General features: G+C 32.5%; 1 protein-coding gene across 1 annotated transcript; it reads left to right on the top strand.

Moving 5' to 3' along the window:
* Positions 1–14,356: 14,356 nt before the first annotated feature.
* LOC145670190 (uncharacterized) lies at positions 14,357–16,198 on the top strand. Its single transcript, XM_081738567.1, has one exon. The coding sequence runs from the start codon at positions 14,357–14,359 to the stop codon at positions 16,196–16,198; it is 1,842 nt and encodes a 613-aa protein (XP_081594693.1).
* The last annotated feature ends 2,313 nt before the right edge of the window (positions 16,199–18,511 follow it).

The raw sequence follows: 18,511 nt of genomic DNA, 5'->3' as shown, positions 1-18,511 counted from the left end.
CATTCTTTTTACCACCGACTTTACCATCCTTTTTAAATGAGACGTGGACCTGCAGCTTAAAGCTCAGCCGAACGATCCAAACCGCACAAGATTGCATTAACAAAAGATACAGTGCGCTTTAGCGTAAAGGAAAATATATTTTTCTCTTTCTCTGACTTTTTTCTGGTGTGTGCGACTCCGACTGTACTCAATTTCGATCAAGTTCGATTCTTAGCTAAATTTTGTCATTGCAATGTGTATTTACTCAGTTCCTCAATACAAAATCTTGAGACGTGATGTCAAGTATTAAACTGTATCAATACAGTTGTGTATATTGTTAAAAATCAAAAACTGTGGAAAAGGCCTACCTGAATTATTAAGCAACGAATAATATCTGCCGTCAAACACCATCTGTTTCGCATTTACTACTACTATTAATTAAAGAACACTAGAAGTACATTCATATATTCTTTCTATAATATTATATTAAAATTAGCAAATTCAAAAGAGTACAATAAAACTAAATTAATGATCTTTCTATCTATTTACAGATTGTGTTCCTTTCTTGAAATAAAGTTTAGAATGCTGTCAAGAGTTTTGCAACTAATTATCATCAGAAGCGTATACACGGATTATTGAGAGATTATTCAACAAGAAAACATGCACACTGATTTAAACAATGTAATCAGTAGTGGTTTGTTGACAATTAAAGAGAAAACTTATTACCATAGTAGAACTTTAGTTGTGCTGCAAGAACAAAACTTCTATTTCACAGATATTTTGTTGAGAAAGTATGGACAATCGGTGATAACACTCCAAAGTAGTGTTCAACCAAATGACCTCGGTAACGAACTTGGTCGGATAAGAAATATAAGAAACTCTGTATATTTCTTTATTCTATTCAAAGAAGTTAACATGTTTCAAAACATGATTAATAGTTCAAAAGCTCTATCTTTCTGGAATCCACGAACAAAATTCATTCCTGTCTCAACATCACAAAATTTCACTTCAGCAGACATTCGTAAACTGTTCAAACGATCATTCGACAGACATACTTAAGACAATACTGATCAGTTTTGGTCAGGAAGTTCACACTCTAAATATATACACTTATTTCCCTTATGTCGATAATTGTAATTCGCACGTGAAAGAGATCCTCTTAGACTTGTATCAATCTAATATTCTTAATCGTGATGCAGATTTCTTTACGCCGAAAGCTAAAAACTTATACCAGTGTAGATTAGCAATTGCATCTTATAAAGATCCGCCTTTTTATTTATCTGAAAGAGATTCGGAAGGTAAAGTCACTTTGAAAGGAAGAACTAGGAAGTTAATTGATATTTCAGCCCAGAAACTGAATTTCACTTTCCGTTTAAACGAGTATCACCGAAGCAAAGAAGAACAGGTTATAGAAAAATTAAGATCTGGATTATACGAGGTAGATACGACAATCTACAACTGCATGCAAGGTAGATGCTTCAGTGATGAATGTGTAAATTTAGGTGATACAATTGTAGCCGTTTTCACAGTTCCTGTTCAAAATAACTACCCTCGGTGGATGAATATATATTTCCCATTTAAGCCTAGTCTTTGGATACCTACATTTTGTTCTTTCATAGTCAGCTCTGTGGCTACAAACGTTATACAGAAAAAGATATTACGGAGAAAGATGCCACTACATTTAACATTACTTAATAATCTATCTATTCTCTTAGGAATATCAACCAAATCACCTGAAAATATACCAATAATGAGACTTATGTTTATGTTATGGGTTTTTCCTGCATTCGTCATCCTCAAGTGTTATAGTGCAAAGTTGTTTGTTGTTATGACTATTCCAAAGAAATATCCTCCCATTGATACTTTGCAACAGATGGTGGAATCTGCAATTATGGTTGGGAGCTAATATGCACTTAAAACGTACTTTGATTCCTTATCTCCTGTACTGAAAGCAACACATGATAATTATGTTCCAGTGTCTACAATCATTGAGGGAATCAGAAAAATTATCAAAACAAAGAATTATGTATTCTTTTATGCTAAACACTACTCTGAATACTTGAGGTACAACCAATCCTTTGTTGATTTGGATGGACGTCCTTTGTTAGATATAGATTCAGAAAAGGTTTTTGTTTTTCCTGCCTGTATTTATTTGAAAAGTGGTTCTCCATTTGTAGAGGTGTTTAGTCACATTATTAATAGTTTTTAATCTACTGGTCTAATTGAAAAACGGCACAATGATGTACAGCTTTATCTTTCTCTCCAGGGACCTACAAGATTAGAAGACTTGTACAAGAAAACCATTTGGTATTCATGATATGTTTGGCACATTCTTGTTATTATTTTTCGTATTACTAATATGTTTGAGTATATTTATAATTGAATCTTTGTTCCGTGGCGGAAAAAGGAAAAGAATTATGAAACTGTAGTACTTAAGAAAAGCTTAACATAATAATGTGCATTGAATTCAATAGTACTTTTTCTAATGCTTTCCATTGCCACGCCTTTGGCATAGCAATTAATATATGGTATGCTTCTCTCATTTGGTTGTATATATTTTCCTATACTTTCTATTACAATCTATGGTGGTAACCTATTTATATATTCCAATCAAATGTCACTGTTTTCTTTATATAGAATCATTACTAATCTTTGTTTCTTGCTTTTGTCATTACTAAATTAATAATTGTAACACTATGTCAATCACACAAATACAGAGATTTACTGATATGAGAATGAATATAGCAGGACATTTTGTGATTTGTTCAGTGATCCAGGTGCGATAAGAAGAGAATCGCGGAAACAGTAATAATTTTTTTCAACCATATGTACTTGAAATTATTCTTTAAGATACGTTTGTAATAACAATGCACTGCAGTAGTAAGATAATTTTCATTGGAGAATGTAGGATATCTTTCACATAGTCTGACATGTGACTTTAATACACTGGAGCCTTTGAAAGGACAAGAAGTATTAAAGAGAAGTTGGCTTAATTCTGTTTCAAATTTTAAACTGTTAAAATGAGTTTCTTCACGATATTGAAAGATACATTTTCATTATTTTATACTGCTTATTATTATACTTACCTGAGGTTTTACCTTTGCTTTTGGATTAATATAGCATATTTTACGTTCTTCAGAATAAATGAATTTCTAGTTTGTATCAAGTTTAGCTAAATATGCTGCATTTTCAGCCTCCTGAATATTGTGGTTACTTAATAAAGTGGTTTACTTTAAAGGAGCCTATTAATTGAAAGTTTGGGTGCGGAAACAAGGTACGGCCATTTCTTTTAGCGAATTTGAGATTTACACATGTTCCAGTAGGAAACATCTCCCTACATTGTGTGGAAAAATCATATGGATGACATGGTTATATTCAGGGATATAATGCAAAGGACGTACCTAAATGCAATCTTTATCGTTAAGATAGAGGAAGAAACAGGCAGCTACTGGAAAATGTTTGAAGGTGAACTTAACAAGTTCTTGCATCCAAGAATTCGATTAATTTCTTCACAATTAAATTATTTTTAAAATTATTTTGTACAGACAACAACAAATATGGATTATCTTCTCCAAAATGGAGTCAATGTAAACAAGCTAGATTAAGTGACATAAAGTGATAGCACATTAAAAGTGTTTCAGAAAAGCATATTGTTTCAGAATATAATGAATCTTTCAAATTGCAAATATCTATCTTTATTTCACCAGGAAATAATACATGATTTACAAAGATTTAAAAAAGTGCCAACTACACATAGGAATAGGGAGAGACACGAAAGTGTTTGAACGTTTTTGTGCATATGTGTGTATGTGAAAGAGAGAAATGATTTAATAGAATGAGCTAGAGGTGAACAGAGAATTACCAGATATTACAGAAGTAAATTATGGAACAGAAATATCTAAGAATTATATATATAGTCCTGAAATCACCGATTATTCTTGATTTCAAAATATTCATTAATGCTTTGTCAGTTTCACAGGGAAATGTTTAAAATAAAGACATCTATTCTCTATTTAACCATAACAACTAATGCTAATTGAGAGAACTCTCGATGGCCAGATGCAAGGAAAATACTCCTTTCATAACATTGTAGAAAAAAACCAAAGCAATCCAAGGACACGAGTGAATAGATCATGTTAAGCTTATCAAGATCAAGGTAATCATTGTAAATCCTAATGCTTAGTTTTCGTCTATCCTACGTATTCTTTTAAAATTTAAGAATTATACTACATCATATCTTAAATCTATTCAAGAGAATAGACTCTTGTCCCATCCATAAAACTAGATTATACAAGAAAGTCTAATCCAAGGAAATTAATTAGATCAATATCTGGTTCCATGATAATTCACACACCACCTCAATGTAAAATATATCTCCTTTCGTCGTATTTTAATTTCCAATCCGGTCAGAGTATTATTTCAGTTAATATGAGATCATTGATCCGCTTCCAGTTTATTGTTATTTCAATTTACTTTATATTGCAAAGTAAATATTTGGAGCAAAACAAAGTAAAGGATTTTTTTATTTCACTCTTCTAATAGCTTCACTATTTATGCCACTCGCACCTACAACTTTGCAATATGTTAACCTTCTTATCTTCTACTAAAACCTATTTTCATATTATAATATTCTAACCTAATACTCTGAACAAAACACCAAGCTCCTTCACCACAATATGCAGAAAATATCTACCTAACTATGGGTTAATCATATGTTCCCTCCCATTAACCGCATGTCCTTGCATATTGGTTACATTCCGTGTCATGGTTAGATTGTCCGTGTGACATGTTCTTTACATATAAACATTTACGTATATATAAACCATCTTCCCGTGCCTATCCCATGCGGCACATATCAATTGGTGTTGTAGTGAATGCATTGGCAACAACAACTCGTATTTTAAGTTGTTTACTTATTTTCCATTTTCTTGGCAACACTGCATTACTTAACTGATGAGTTATTTTTATCGTAGCATTTGTTAGTAAAATAAAGTCAGAGAACTGTTGAATTTGAACACGTGACTTCCCCTGAAATGTTCATATTATCCTAATTAATCTTACGACGTAATGTTAAAATCTCAGAGTAAAGTCTTGTCTTTGTTTTGTACATTTGCTGTTTTCTCTTTTAGAAATGAACGCCAAATATAAATGTAATGTGTAATTTAAAATAATATTGTTTAATTAAAATAATCGTAAATGTGAAAAAAGAAATTCGTATAGACTACAAATAAAATTGACACACTTTTCTGGAACATTTTCAATTCTTAGATATAAATGTATAAACTAGAGATGCAAATAAGCACTCGCCCGAGGCGAGTGTTCATCGGTGCGGATCAGTATTTAATATCATACCAAAGATAAGTAAATGCTTTCTACTATGGCATCTGGGCTAGTACCTTTTTTCTTAAGCTAGTAAAATATTGTTGCTTATTTACATCCCTTGTATAAACAAACATTTTAATATCTATTATTTTGTCTTACAATAGAAATCAGTTATACAAATAAATATTATATGGCACTGATGTATGTTACATGCAACATATGCGCTAATAAATCACATATTAAATAATAAATTAAGAGAAATCCACTCCACACTGCCATATATTTGTGAACTCAAGACGATTTCGAACCGACCCCTCACTTCTTTATACAAAGGATTACGTAAAACTATTTCCGCAGCAAACAGATTAATCTCGCTATTAATCTACACAAGAAATCAGATCAAATACAAGTATCTATCATGACTCCCTCCCTGGAAATATGCACTGCATTTGTTAACGTTCAATGTTAAGGTGGTAGGAGAGAATGAAGGTAACTTTAAATCTTAATAAAAGGTCATGTGTCTATTGAATACGAAGACCTTATCATATTACGCGAAAACAAGACAATTACATATGTTTGGGTGTGAAATTGTCTGAAAAAGTCTTATCTTGACTTCAAAAATATGCGGCATAATATTTTGGAAGTTTCTACTGTCTTAGGGAACGACATAAACCTTCCAAAATTTTCAGATAATTGGCAATTCCAAATTTAATATAGTGGGCAAAACATCCAGCCGGACATTTAAGGAGATGGTCTAGTGTAGAACAGAAATTTCAGAGTGACAAGTAAGGAATCCTGCAATTAGAAATTATACATTTCTGGCCTTGTTTAAGAGAACATCTTTTCCTTTATTATTCGGCATTCATAGTCCTCTATTTACTCGTAGTAGAATGTTTCGTATAGCATGGCTTTTAGTCTATCGCTTTTTTGTTATTCCAATACTTACACGGTCCTAATATATTTACCGATTTGAGTTTTAAAAAATTAAATAGAAAAGAAATATATCAAGCATGAACACAGAATTGGGAATACTATACAGCCCAAGCTTGAATACTGAAGAATGGAAAGACGTTAGCTCACTCGTCATATAAGGCTCCAGACTTCATATAACACTCCTGATACAAGGAGTACACGATCCTAGGCTATGGTCGTTTGTGGTTGGTAACATTATATCCTCAGTTTTTGCTGGATCTTCTCGTTTCCTCCCGCATTCCCATTCTATCACTTCCTTTCATATTGGTTCATTTTCAATAATAACCAGGGTCATTTTATATATTGGTCCTTGTCGTGAGATGTTAAACTGAATTAACAATTGTATATGAGTTTTTCAAACGCATATGTTTATAAATATTTTATTACTCTTTAGATTAGGAAAATATGTATCGCCTTCCATTGTTACACCTGTCTAATATTCAAAGTAGTTGTGATTAAATTTGAAACCATTGCAATAGTCCGAATACTGAGGTTTGACATTGTGCAAACGTTTCCACAATATGCAGATTATTATTGTACTAGAAAAAGGTTGAATAAAAAAATGTACAACGTATAGAGTTGAAAGTGATATCCTGCTTAGTGGAGAAATAACGGGAAAGGTTAGATCAATAGATTTCTGCAAAACGGTAGCTTGATTTTATATTCTTTTTGAAAAAGTCAATGAAGAATAAATCTCACGAGATATTTTTTATCTCACGAGTATTTTATATAATTTGTCATCAAGTGAATCAAAGTTGAAATCAGGAAATACAATCTCACAAGGAATAATTCTAAAGCTCCCAACCTTATAAACAAGAAATCCAATAATTTATCCCTATGACGAAACTAGAGTTCATTATTTTTTGTTAATGTATTTTCCTTATGAACAAAGCATAGGATATTGATTTGGTAAACCACTAAGAGAGATGTATTCGTAATAAACTAAACTGATTGGCTTTAATAAAACGAAAACAACGTACGTGACTACTCCTTTCCGAATTAACAATTAGAAAACCTTGAATGTCCTAAATAAAGACATTTTCTGCCGTTAAGTTCAATATAACCCTATATTTTTTTTTAATTATTTCAAATGTTTCACCAAGTTCATATATCAGCCCACTTCCACAAACTTTCAATTCCATACTTTGTATTTTAACTCCACATTGTGCCCACTCCAGATTAACATGCTTCCAAACACAAGACACAAATTCATCAAAGGAGACTAACTACTGCCAAATGAGAAATATTGCATTTGTTGTTATAAGAGTAAAATCATTAGCTTGGAAAAGGCAAATACTAAAGCAAACAAAAAAATTCATCTATAATTAGACCCAATTCCATACTACGAAGTATTATTATTGAAATAATTTATCATAACACAATACAAACATCTCGTTCGGCGATAAGAAACTTTTTACACGTTTTTATCTTATAACAGGATACAAGGAATAATAGAAATAATAGTATATGCGTTTTTTTCTTAATGCAGTATATCCTATCATTACTAAATGACTTATAATATTAATATCGCGTACCATTTGAATATATATAGATAAAAATCAATAGAAAAATGTAGTTCTTTCCCTTGCATTATAATCAGTATCGATTTTCAGGTTATGCACATGCCAATTGCTTATGGAAATTTCCTTCAGTAGAGGTTAACACTTAGCTGCAGGAGCCCACATTTTTCATACCTGTTTAATAGAAGAAGTGAGGGTAGTTGTAAACCTTTCTCGTATCTTCTGTTAATTAAAGTTAAATGTGCTTTATCTGATGAAATATGATCTTCATTCTTGAACGTTTTGTAAAGAGAATATTATACTCAATACATTTAAACGCAAGAAGGAAAATCAACTAGGATTTCCGACTTTTTTCTATAGCATAATATCACAAAGTGGATTCCTGTTGTCAAAATCAATCTACATATTTTAGTCATAATGAAATATATTATATTCTATATTGGACACCAACAGATACAAAATAATATTTAAGAAATTATAGATTAAATATTCGCTCTTTGCAAGGGAGAAATTGGATTATGCAGAACATTGGAAATTGTATTTGTAATATCCTGCTAAAGTTGTCTAAGAGATAAGGCTAGTTGGATTCGTAAGTTTAGAGGTAAAATTTTCGAAAGCCTCTGAACTTACAACTTATCTGAATAGAAAGTTTTTATTCTAAGCTTTACTTTCTTAACTTTTTGGTTTGACGAGATACTTCGCTTTCAATCAATTGTAAATTGTTATTATCTTTTGATTAGCACTATTATAAAGGCAGCATAATGTAGGTCCGCATTGATTAAAATGCTATATATACAAATTCATTCCCAACATGTATACTCCTCTTAATAATATAAAGGAAGTGATTTAAAGCATGTGACGGAAAGGTTGTAAAAATTTATCCACTTTCTCCTTTAGAAACAAAATTTTCGATCCGTTTAAATACTTGTCAACATATTCTTGCATCGCACATCAGCGAAGTAGAAATGGTTGGCTTATACCGAAATATGTAGTTGCTAGATAATCCTTCATTTATTTTCAGAAACTATCTTTCTATTTAAATAACTCAGCGCGTCTTTCGTTAGTATATTTATCTCTAATTAGATTAAGTGCAAGTTTATCATGTTCCAGACAACACAACAGTTATGCAGTGTTGTACTGCTCTAATAGCAAATACTTTGTAAACGGCTATGTACAGCTTTCTTGTTTGCAGTCATGAATAAGAACAATAATGCTCCTCTTATCTTGAAGTTTTCTACTAATGATGCTTAACACTGCATTCTTATCTCTGTACATTCCGATTTCAGTTAAGTTCCTAGTAGCAAAATTCATATGTAGAGAATTGTACGCCTATTATGCATTTTCTGAAAAAAAATACTTACATTTAACTTTACTTCTTAAATTTGGACTATTCTAATAGCATAACGAATTAAGTTTATAGCCGTTGGGGTAGAAATCTTCAATGAAGCTTTTACAAAAGCTTTTCTTTGACTTTTCTTTGACTTTGGTATTGATACAATTAATTTTATTAAAATTAATGTATTTTATAATACGCTGTTTAAACATCAAGCGGATTGAAGCGAAGCTTCTGCAAAAACACATTGAAGGCGGCTAGCCTTCCACTTTGCCCATGGAACTAGGAGAATGAGGAGGTGATAATCACTTTCCAGCCACCCTCAGCAGACGAAAACTTCTTGAGCTATACACAAATTCAACATGATCCAACGAAAGTGGACGAATGTTGACGAAAGGCTAGCCTTTCGGGTGTTTGGCGAGACAAAAGCGACAGGATGCGGTGTTGGAAGAAAGTATAGAACAGAGACTATGAAAAATTTAGAAGCTCACATTCAGTAACGAGTTTTGACCAAGAAAAAAAAGAGAGAGACAGAGAGAATAAAAATGGTATGTTGTTTTGAATAGTATTAATACATCAGGGACCTTATTGCGATACTGGTTTGGGTTTTCACAGCGTAAAATTTAAATCTTAGTTTTCGATAATTTACATAGCAGTTATAATTGCTAGTTGTATTTTTTGCGTTGCGTTGTTATCCGCAAGTTGTTCGAAGATCGATACTGAAGGAGACCTCAGATGAGGTATAGTTTCCTTCTCTTTTTTTCAAACTTTCAATCTAAAAAATACTTTTTTCTGTAAAAATCATCAATTGACTGTGAGCTACTGCTCCACTGTTTTACAATAGTTAGCTGATATGTGTTGTGGGTGAGGTGCTTAAGTTTGTCTATGATTTGGGGAAGTTACATGTTCTATAGCTATACGTTTTTATTTGTTTCTTTAAAACAGTAATACAGTGTATGTGTGATATGCGAGTATCGCATATGTAAGGAAACCGTATGTGTAAGGGAAATATGAAGCAGAACCACTCTAATACTTTCTCTTCCATTGTATGAAAAATATATTGCACGAATTAGCATTTTTCTATTAAGCATTACAGCGTAGTCAGAACACTAAGACGTAATCGTTTAAATAAGGGCGGGATAGTTTTTTTTTGGCGGGGACTTAAGTTCACTTTACACTCATATATACATACAACAAAAATTGCAAATTTCAGGGGATTGGACCCCTCCTAGCCACACTCTAGCTACGAATCTAATTTCAGCCTACCTATTTCAAAACTTCATGCTACGTTACTGCTTATATGGATAAGAAATCAGCGAAAGTTTAAGAACCGTAAAAGTAGATATAGTAGTTATCAAATTCATAGCGTTTTTAATAAACGCTATTGCTCTTCCCTCCTTAAATCATTGTTTGTGTCCAATCGGTAAGTCAATTTGGATTATCGGAAAACTTACAAACGATAATGAAAATATAATAATACTACTTTCGGTTTAATATTGTCGTGTCTCAAAACATGTTTCGAACTACTAGTACTGACTAGATATGAATACAAGACCAAAAGAAGTAAATATAATTGCTCAAAAGGAGAAGAAACAAAGACAGTAATTAGTAATTCGAATTGAAATCAAACGAACTGCTGAAAATCTCTAATTTACTTTGCATATTGAGAACATTATAAAGAACAATTGTACCGTGTTATGCAAAAATGAACTAGGCGCCAAACTTTGAAAATCCACGTAAATACGATAATTGGTTCCTGATAAGCATTAGAACATTTAGCACAATCGAAAAGAGAGGAAAACCAACACCTTTCCAAAAAAAGAAACATAATTACACTTTTGATTACCGCTACATTAATGCTGGACATCAACCTTTATACGTAATCTTAAAAGTATGAAAGTGGCGATTAGTTCGTTTTCGCAGGACACGGTACAATTACACTTTGATAGCAGTAATCTTATCCATGCTTGAAGGAATAACAACAGTCAAAATCGACTGCTGTTGGAATGACTCATAAATTTCTCTTGATTTTTACTGAACTAGCCATTCCATTTAAAAGTTAATCGACAGAATTTTAAAGCCAATCAAAATAAACGAAACAACGTACGATTCATTAAAATATGGTAATTCTCGTTCAGATGAGAACAAATGTGAAAATACCCACTTTACAATTTTACAAATAAATTCTAGTATGAAATGGATTTTTTAAAAATATCCTACAAAATCATCGACTATGGAATATTTTTACGTTCATATGTCAATTGGTTTACTTTCACATATTTATAGTCACGTGTCATAAAATTTATTGACTAGTTTAATTAGTATATTACTTGCTTTGATATGTTATTATTTGTTTGAGTTTAGCATCCATTTTCGGTGGTGAGGCTATGTGAGACATGAACCTACAGCTTAATGTGGAATAATAACCACCAAAATGTGTTTGTTATTCTCTCACTGGAGCGTAAGCACTGAAACATTTAGGAGGACTCCCCAAATTAATCACAAGGCACAATCCTCCAAAACGAAATTACATCAAGGCTTTGTGAAAACAATTTACGTAATCCAATTTTAACATAGTGAACTCAAACAGCACACCTCAACGAAAGATTTTACGTTAATTGTTATGGAATATATGGTTCTTGTACTGATAAAACATAATATATCCACATATTATTCAGAAAATTCATTCATTAAAAAAATGATTGCGTTTAGTCATTTAAAATCAGCGCTTTCGTTCCTTATTTTCTTCATTACGATCACAAACCTGCGAATGTGTTCTTGTTTAGTCCTATGATCTTTGGTCAGCATATTGCCCCATCCCGTTATTCTTCACTTTCGAGATTGCTCTATAACACCTATTAGTATTAATATACCTCCCCAACTATATTACGTACTGAATCAACAAAAACTTTGGACCATATGTAAGCGTTTTTTTTTTTTATTTGAAGTTGTGTGATGAAGAGCTTGTCCCCACGTGAAAGATCACCAGCCCTCTGCCTAAAGTAGTCATCAGACTTCAAAGCTAATAAGAAGAAGGAAAGAAGAAGGAAAACAGAAGATTAAGATGGCTCCTTGAAGAATAGTTCATTAGAAAAGATAGAAGAAGAAGAAACGATAAAATGGAAAGAATTACCAAAAATATAGGAAAAGGTATGACAATTAAAAAAACAAAGGATGATGAAAAGAAAGAAGAGATGTTGGGATGATTATTCTAATATAGTTAAAAGTCTGCAACACTTTATATGTTGTGTAGACTTATCAATCTTTGCATAGAATATCGAAAGGGAAAGAAAGTTCTGTCTATAAACCTACTGCAACTAGACACATGTTACTACATACAGCGCTGATCCAGATCAAAATTAAATTACCACATGCATTGCATTGATCTAGTTCAGTCGATGAGAAACTATATCACTTTTCGTGAAATTTTTGCATGAGAAGATTATTTCGGATGATGATTGTGTACTCTCTTGTACAGTTCTTAACCTTGAATTGTAAGTTCGAAATTGGAAACTTTATAGTAGTTTCCACAATTGAATATTATATAATAACGTTCATCAGAAGTTCTTCATTTAATTTCAATACAGTTTGGTAGCTGTTGTTACTAGTTTCCACTTATTTACCTTCATTAGAAGCTAAGAGCCACATAATCAGTATGTATTAACAAAGTGATTGATTCTTCCGTCATAGCTGCTGTTGATGATTACCAACCTTTAGTTTGTAAGGATATGTGTAGTTTCTTTGATTGACATTTACACAAGAAATAGATTCGATTATTCAAAGTCATTTTAGGTTCCCAAACTTAAAATTGAAACCTCATTCATACTACCACTCACTTCACAAAACGACATACATTTAGGTATATTAGGTAAATTATTCAAACTTTTCTTAAAGGAAAGGAATTAAATACAGTTGAACAAATGTTTTTATTATAATTATGAAGAGAAAAGACTCCATTTATTAGCAACAACTCGACTTTCATCAATATCAAGTTATAATCCACAACATATTTTACCGAAATGAAACAACTTGCAAAAAAAAAAAAAAAAAATTATTCAGATTTCTTCTGTTAAACGAATAGCATATTTTGTAAAGTATCTCAGAAATTCAAAATTTACTAATGAGAATTCTTATTATTGAAGTAAATTTCACATCAGTTCAGAACAACATGAGATTGGCATTATTTTAAGTTTTTTACTTTTAGATATGACTTGTGTTCAGAATTTACAAGATAATTAAATATATTTGAATTTATCATTAATTAAATTCAACGTTAACACAATGAATGATCAGAATTATTAAGAAAATACCTTTTTCTAAAAAAAAATGACATACTGAAGGTAGTTAAGACCATAACATTTATAATCTAAAGTAAGAAGCAAAATTCTCTTTGGTTAAAAAATAAATATGACTCTTTACATAGCAAATAATTGATCAGGAAACAAAATATTTTATCTAAGTCTTTAACACTCGTATTTCTTAGGAAAACATAGTATATTGTACACTTTGTGCTAATACAGCGTCCATTTCCGTATTGCATTTAGCATCTTTCTTAATTTTTCAGTCTCAATTCATATCGTCAAAATTTAGTTTCAAACTTCGATATCAGGAAAAGACACGCAGCCTATACATTCACAAATTAAGTAATATACGTAATCTTCTGATAGTAATTTCATCTTCTGATAGTAATATTCAGGTAACTTCAGACAATTTCAGGGATCAGCATCAGTTCAAGCGAACGGTATCCACTAAAGGTCTTCTTTGCTATCATTCATTTTCCTTACAGCGTACTCCAGAACAATGTTGAATAATAATTGCGACAACGCATTTCCTCGTTTCTTAGCGTAAAATCTTGTGGATAAGAACTTTCCTAACAGGACTTTACTTTGGGATTAAACATAATTAATCAATTAGCTTTTTCGGTATTCCAAATTCTGTAAGAATGATTTACAATGTTTCTCTTAAAACCGAGCCGAAAGTCTTTCTAAAGTCAATAAATAGTTTATGTACCGGGGTATTATATTCCCTCTTGTTTTCGAGTATTTGGAGAATGGTAAATATTTGGCCGATAGTTGATCGATTTTGTCTAAATCCGTACTGATGGAATAGTCATAGATTGGATTATACTGTACATGTTTAATAAAAGCTTTTTTATAACAATAAAAAGTAATGTTCCTTCTATCTATTTACAGATTATTCCTTCCTCGAGATGAAGATGAGAATTATCTCAATGGTTTTCCAAGTAATTGTTACCTCAAGCGTATACACGGGTGATATTATTAAACAACAAAACATGCCCATTGAGTCAGACCAAGTCCTCAGTCGCTGTTTGTTGACGATTATTCAAAAAGCCAACTACAATAGAAGAACTTTAATTGTGGTTCAAGAGAAAAGTTTCTATTTTTTAGATATTTTGCTGAGAAAGTATGGACAGTCGATGATAACACTCCAATATGGTGTTCAACCGAATGAACTCGTTAACGAATTTGCTCGTCTAAGAAACATAAGAAATTCTGCATATTTCTTTATTTTATTCAAAGGAGTGAACATGTTTGAGAACATTATTAATAGTTCAACAGGACTATCTTTCTGGAATCCACGAACAAAGTTCATTGCTCTTTCAGCATCACAGAATTTGACTTCAGCAGACATTCGTAAACTGTTCAAACAATCTTTCGAGGAAGGCACATTCAATATAATACTGGTCGGTTTTGATCGAGAAGTTCACTCTCTAAATATATACACTTATTTTCCTTTTAACGACAATTCTGATCCGCACGTGAATGAGATTCTCTTAGACGTGTACCAATTTAATAAACTTTATCGTGATGCAGATTTATTTCCGTCGAAAGCAAAAGACTTACACCAGTGTGCATTAGCAATCGCAGCCTGTAAAGACCCACCTCTGCATTTATCTGAAACAGATTCGGAAGGTAAACACAGTTTAAGAGGAAAAACTGGGAAGTTAATGGAAGTTTTAGCACAGAAACGGAATTTCACGATGCGCTTAAATGAGTATGACCGAAGCAAATATGACCAGATTGTAAAAGAATTAGTGTCTGGATTATACGAGGTAGATATGACAATTTACAACTGCATACCAGATAGATGCTTGAGTTCCGAATGTGTACATTTGAGTGATACAGTTGCAGCCATTTTCTCTGTTCCTGCTCAAGATAACTACCCTCAGTGGATGAATGTATATTTTCCATTTAAGTCCAGTCTTTGGATATTTATACTTTGCGCTTACATAATTAGTTCTATGGCTACAAACGTTGTAGAGAGAAAGATGCTACAAAGAACGATTTCGTTGCATTTGACATTACTTAATAATCTGTCCATTCTGTTAGGAATATCCACAAAACCACTTGGAAATATCGCAATAATGAGAGTATTGTTCTTGTTATGGGTTTTTCCTGCATTTGTGATCCTGAACTCTTACAGCGCAAAGTTGTTTGGTTTCATGACTATTCCAAAGAAATATCCTCCCATTGATACTTTAAAAGAGATGGTGGAATCTGGCATTATGGTTGGGAGCTTATACGGATTTAGAAGATTCTTTAATTCCGCAACACCTATACTGAAAGCAATATATGATAATTATGTTCCAGTGTCTACAATTACTGAGGGATTCGAGAAAATGATCAAAACAAAGAATTATGCTTTATTCTATGCTAAAGAGTACTCTGAATACTTGAGGTACAACCGATCCTTTATTGATTTGGAGGGACGTCCCTTGTTGCATATAGTTTCAGAAAAGGTTTTTGTTTTTCCTGGTTGTTTTTATTTCAAAAGAGGATCTCCATTTGTAGAGGTGTTCAGTCACATTTTCAATAACTGTTATTCCGGTGGTCTAATTGGAAAATGGCACAACCAAATACTGTTTTCTCTTTCCCTCACTGGACATACAAGATTGAAAGAAGGCAGTCGAAAACCGTTTGCCATTAATGACATGCTTGGCCCATTCTTGTTACTATCTTTCGGATTAATAATAGGTTCCGGTATATTTATAATTGAATCTTTGTACTACGGCAGAAAAAAGAAAAGAATTATGCAACTGAGTAGTACCTAAGAGAAGAATAACAGTAGAACGTGCATTGAATTCTACAATAATATCTTCTATCTTTTCATTGCCACAGGTTTTGTATAACAATTAATATATGGTGCCCTACTCTCATTTGGTTGTATATATTTTTCTGAATTTTCTATTACATCTATACAGGTAACCCTTTTATATGTTCCAATCGAATGTGACTGACTGCTTTATATAGAAACATTATTAATTTTTGTTTCTTGCTTTCGACATTACTGAATTAATTATTGTAACACAATCACACAAATACTGAGATTTACTGATACGAGACTCAGAAAGCTTTATACACTGCTTATATATACACAGTGCAGCCAGAAAGTCTCTTAACAATTGTAGTTATTTCATGCGTGTATTAATAATACTTGTATTTAAAGTGCTGTGTACAAAAGGTCCTATGTATACCCCATTATCCCTATATAATTTGATAAGACTGCATGATACCCCATTATCCGTATATAATTTGATAAGACCTTTTGACCCGCTTTAGAATCTGCAGCGTCACAGAGTGGTGGTTCAAGCACACTTGCCGCAGAGCATCATTGTGGACGTATCACTTTTTACTGACGTGTGATTTGATGACACGCCACAGGAAACTTTCTGGTGCAGTAAGCTTCGGACAACCTGTTTTAGTAAGCTTCGGTTAAATTCATCGTTAGGCGACCAAGAATAAGGAGCTAGTGAATTTTGGTACCCACACCCTTCATTAGCCGGACAGGGAATAAATAGCCCTTTGCGAACTGCATGAAAAATAAATGCGAAGTGGGAGGGAGCTCCATTATATTTGTAAGCAATCGTGTTGTTGATGTCCAGATTCTAGAGCTGTAGGTAAATTCAATATTTTAACATATCAAGATAAATAACCTAGGTCATGGAACCCATAAAGTACGAACCAAAGGTGAGTTGTTCAGTGTTTTGCGCCTAAAGTGTGACGTGCGGAGGATTGTGAACAGTTTCTTGATTAAAAAAGTAGGTTTCCCGTTGCCCATATGAAGACGTTTATACTCTATAAATAGCACATTTATCAGAAAAAAGAAATCACTTGCAAGGATTAATGGTAGGGAGGCCTTTGGAAAGATCCTGGATGTCTCCCTTCAGCGGTTGAGACAAGAAGTACCACTCAAATTTACATAGGTATGTGATCTAGTAAACAATTACATTCCTTTTTTTTTTTTTTTTTGATATTCACATATTTAAGGAGTGAACCTATGTTCCTATGTACAGCAAGAGGAAATAGACTGCAGTGGTTATGCAAAAAAATGCTATCGTCGACAGTAAAATATATGTCCATTAGAATGCACGTAGACTCTGATAATATAAATGCGTATGAATATTAAGAAGGGAAGAGAGGAATAATATTGGTACCCATGACTGCTTTAGATTTAGGGAAATAAGGTTATGATAATTGATGAACTCTTCTCTTTCTGAGTTGCTAAATCTAGTCTCATTTCGCTCTACGTGGCTATGTACATTGCAAAGTACTCAAAATATTAACATGTATTTTGTAAATTTATTTTTTTTTATTGTAAAACAAGGAAGGGATATTCGAACTATTTGTTTAGAAATATAAACACAAATAACGTAGGCATTACACCACAGTTATAGGAAGTTTTCCTATATGTAAATAACAAAGTAAGGCAAAATAACAATAACAAAGGAGACCTGAGCTAAGCTCTACGCTACAACCAGAAAGCATCTGAATCCCAGAAAGTGGTTGTGCTGATTGAAGACGGAGAGTAGACGGGGGAGTTTGAATTAAGTTCGCATGGTGAAAAGACATCAATTGGAGATCATCAAAGCTAAGCTATCAATGAATATTACTTCTATTTACGATGTTGGATAGTAATGATGGTTTCCGTGCCATTAATATTTAGTAGATCCTTATAATTAAAACCATTTCGGGTCCTGATAAGTTGTGGTGTGATGTCGAAAATATCCAAATGAAATTGATTATTTCATTTCTTATCCTAAGAAGGTTAGCAAAATTCATCCTTGAGTTTTTAAATATAAGGTCTTACAAATTTCAGACGAGCTACACTTTGCCTCCAAACATTAAAAGGTTTCTTAGATACTAAGTCATTCCAGTTTGAAATTTGAAGCACACGTTATGGTGGAGGCGCGGGGTATTTTTAAAAGTACTGTTGCAACTTGTAAGTGCATATTATATTCTAGAAATATCGTACGAGTGGTCGAATAAAGCTAGGTCCTCTTTGAAAATAGTGGTTTTCAACAGACTATGCTGTTCAAGTATTTGCTTTGCATACTCCGCATCTAGTATGCGAAAAGAAAGAATAT

The sequence above is a fragment of the Thermobia domestica genome, chromosome 14 (assembly GCF_964235325.1).
Source record: "Thermobia domestica chromosome 14, izTheDome1.hap1.1, whole genome shotgun sequence".
Classification (NCBI taxonomy): domain Eukaryota; kingdom Metazoa; phylum Arthropoda; class Insecta; order Zygentoma; family Lepismatidae; genus Thermobia; species Thermobia domestica.
The sequence above is the reverse complement of the archived record's forward strand: the minus strand, read 5'-3'. Positions and strand labels throughout refer to the sequence as shown.

Coding starts and splice junctions, on each gene's coding strand:
- LOC145670190 (XM_081738567.1), top strand. CDS start 14,357: ATGGTTTTCCAAGTAATTGTTACCTCAAGCGTATACACGGGTGATATT.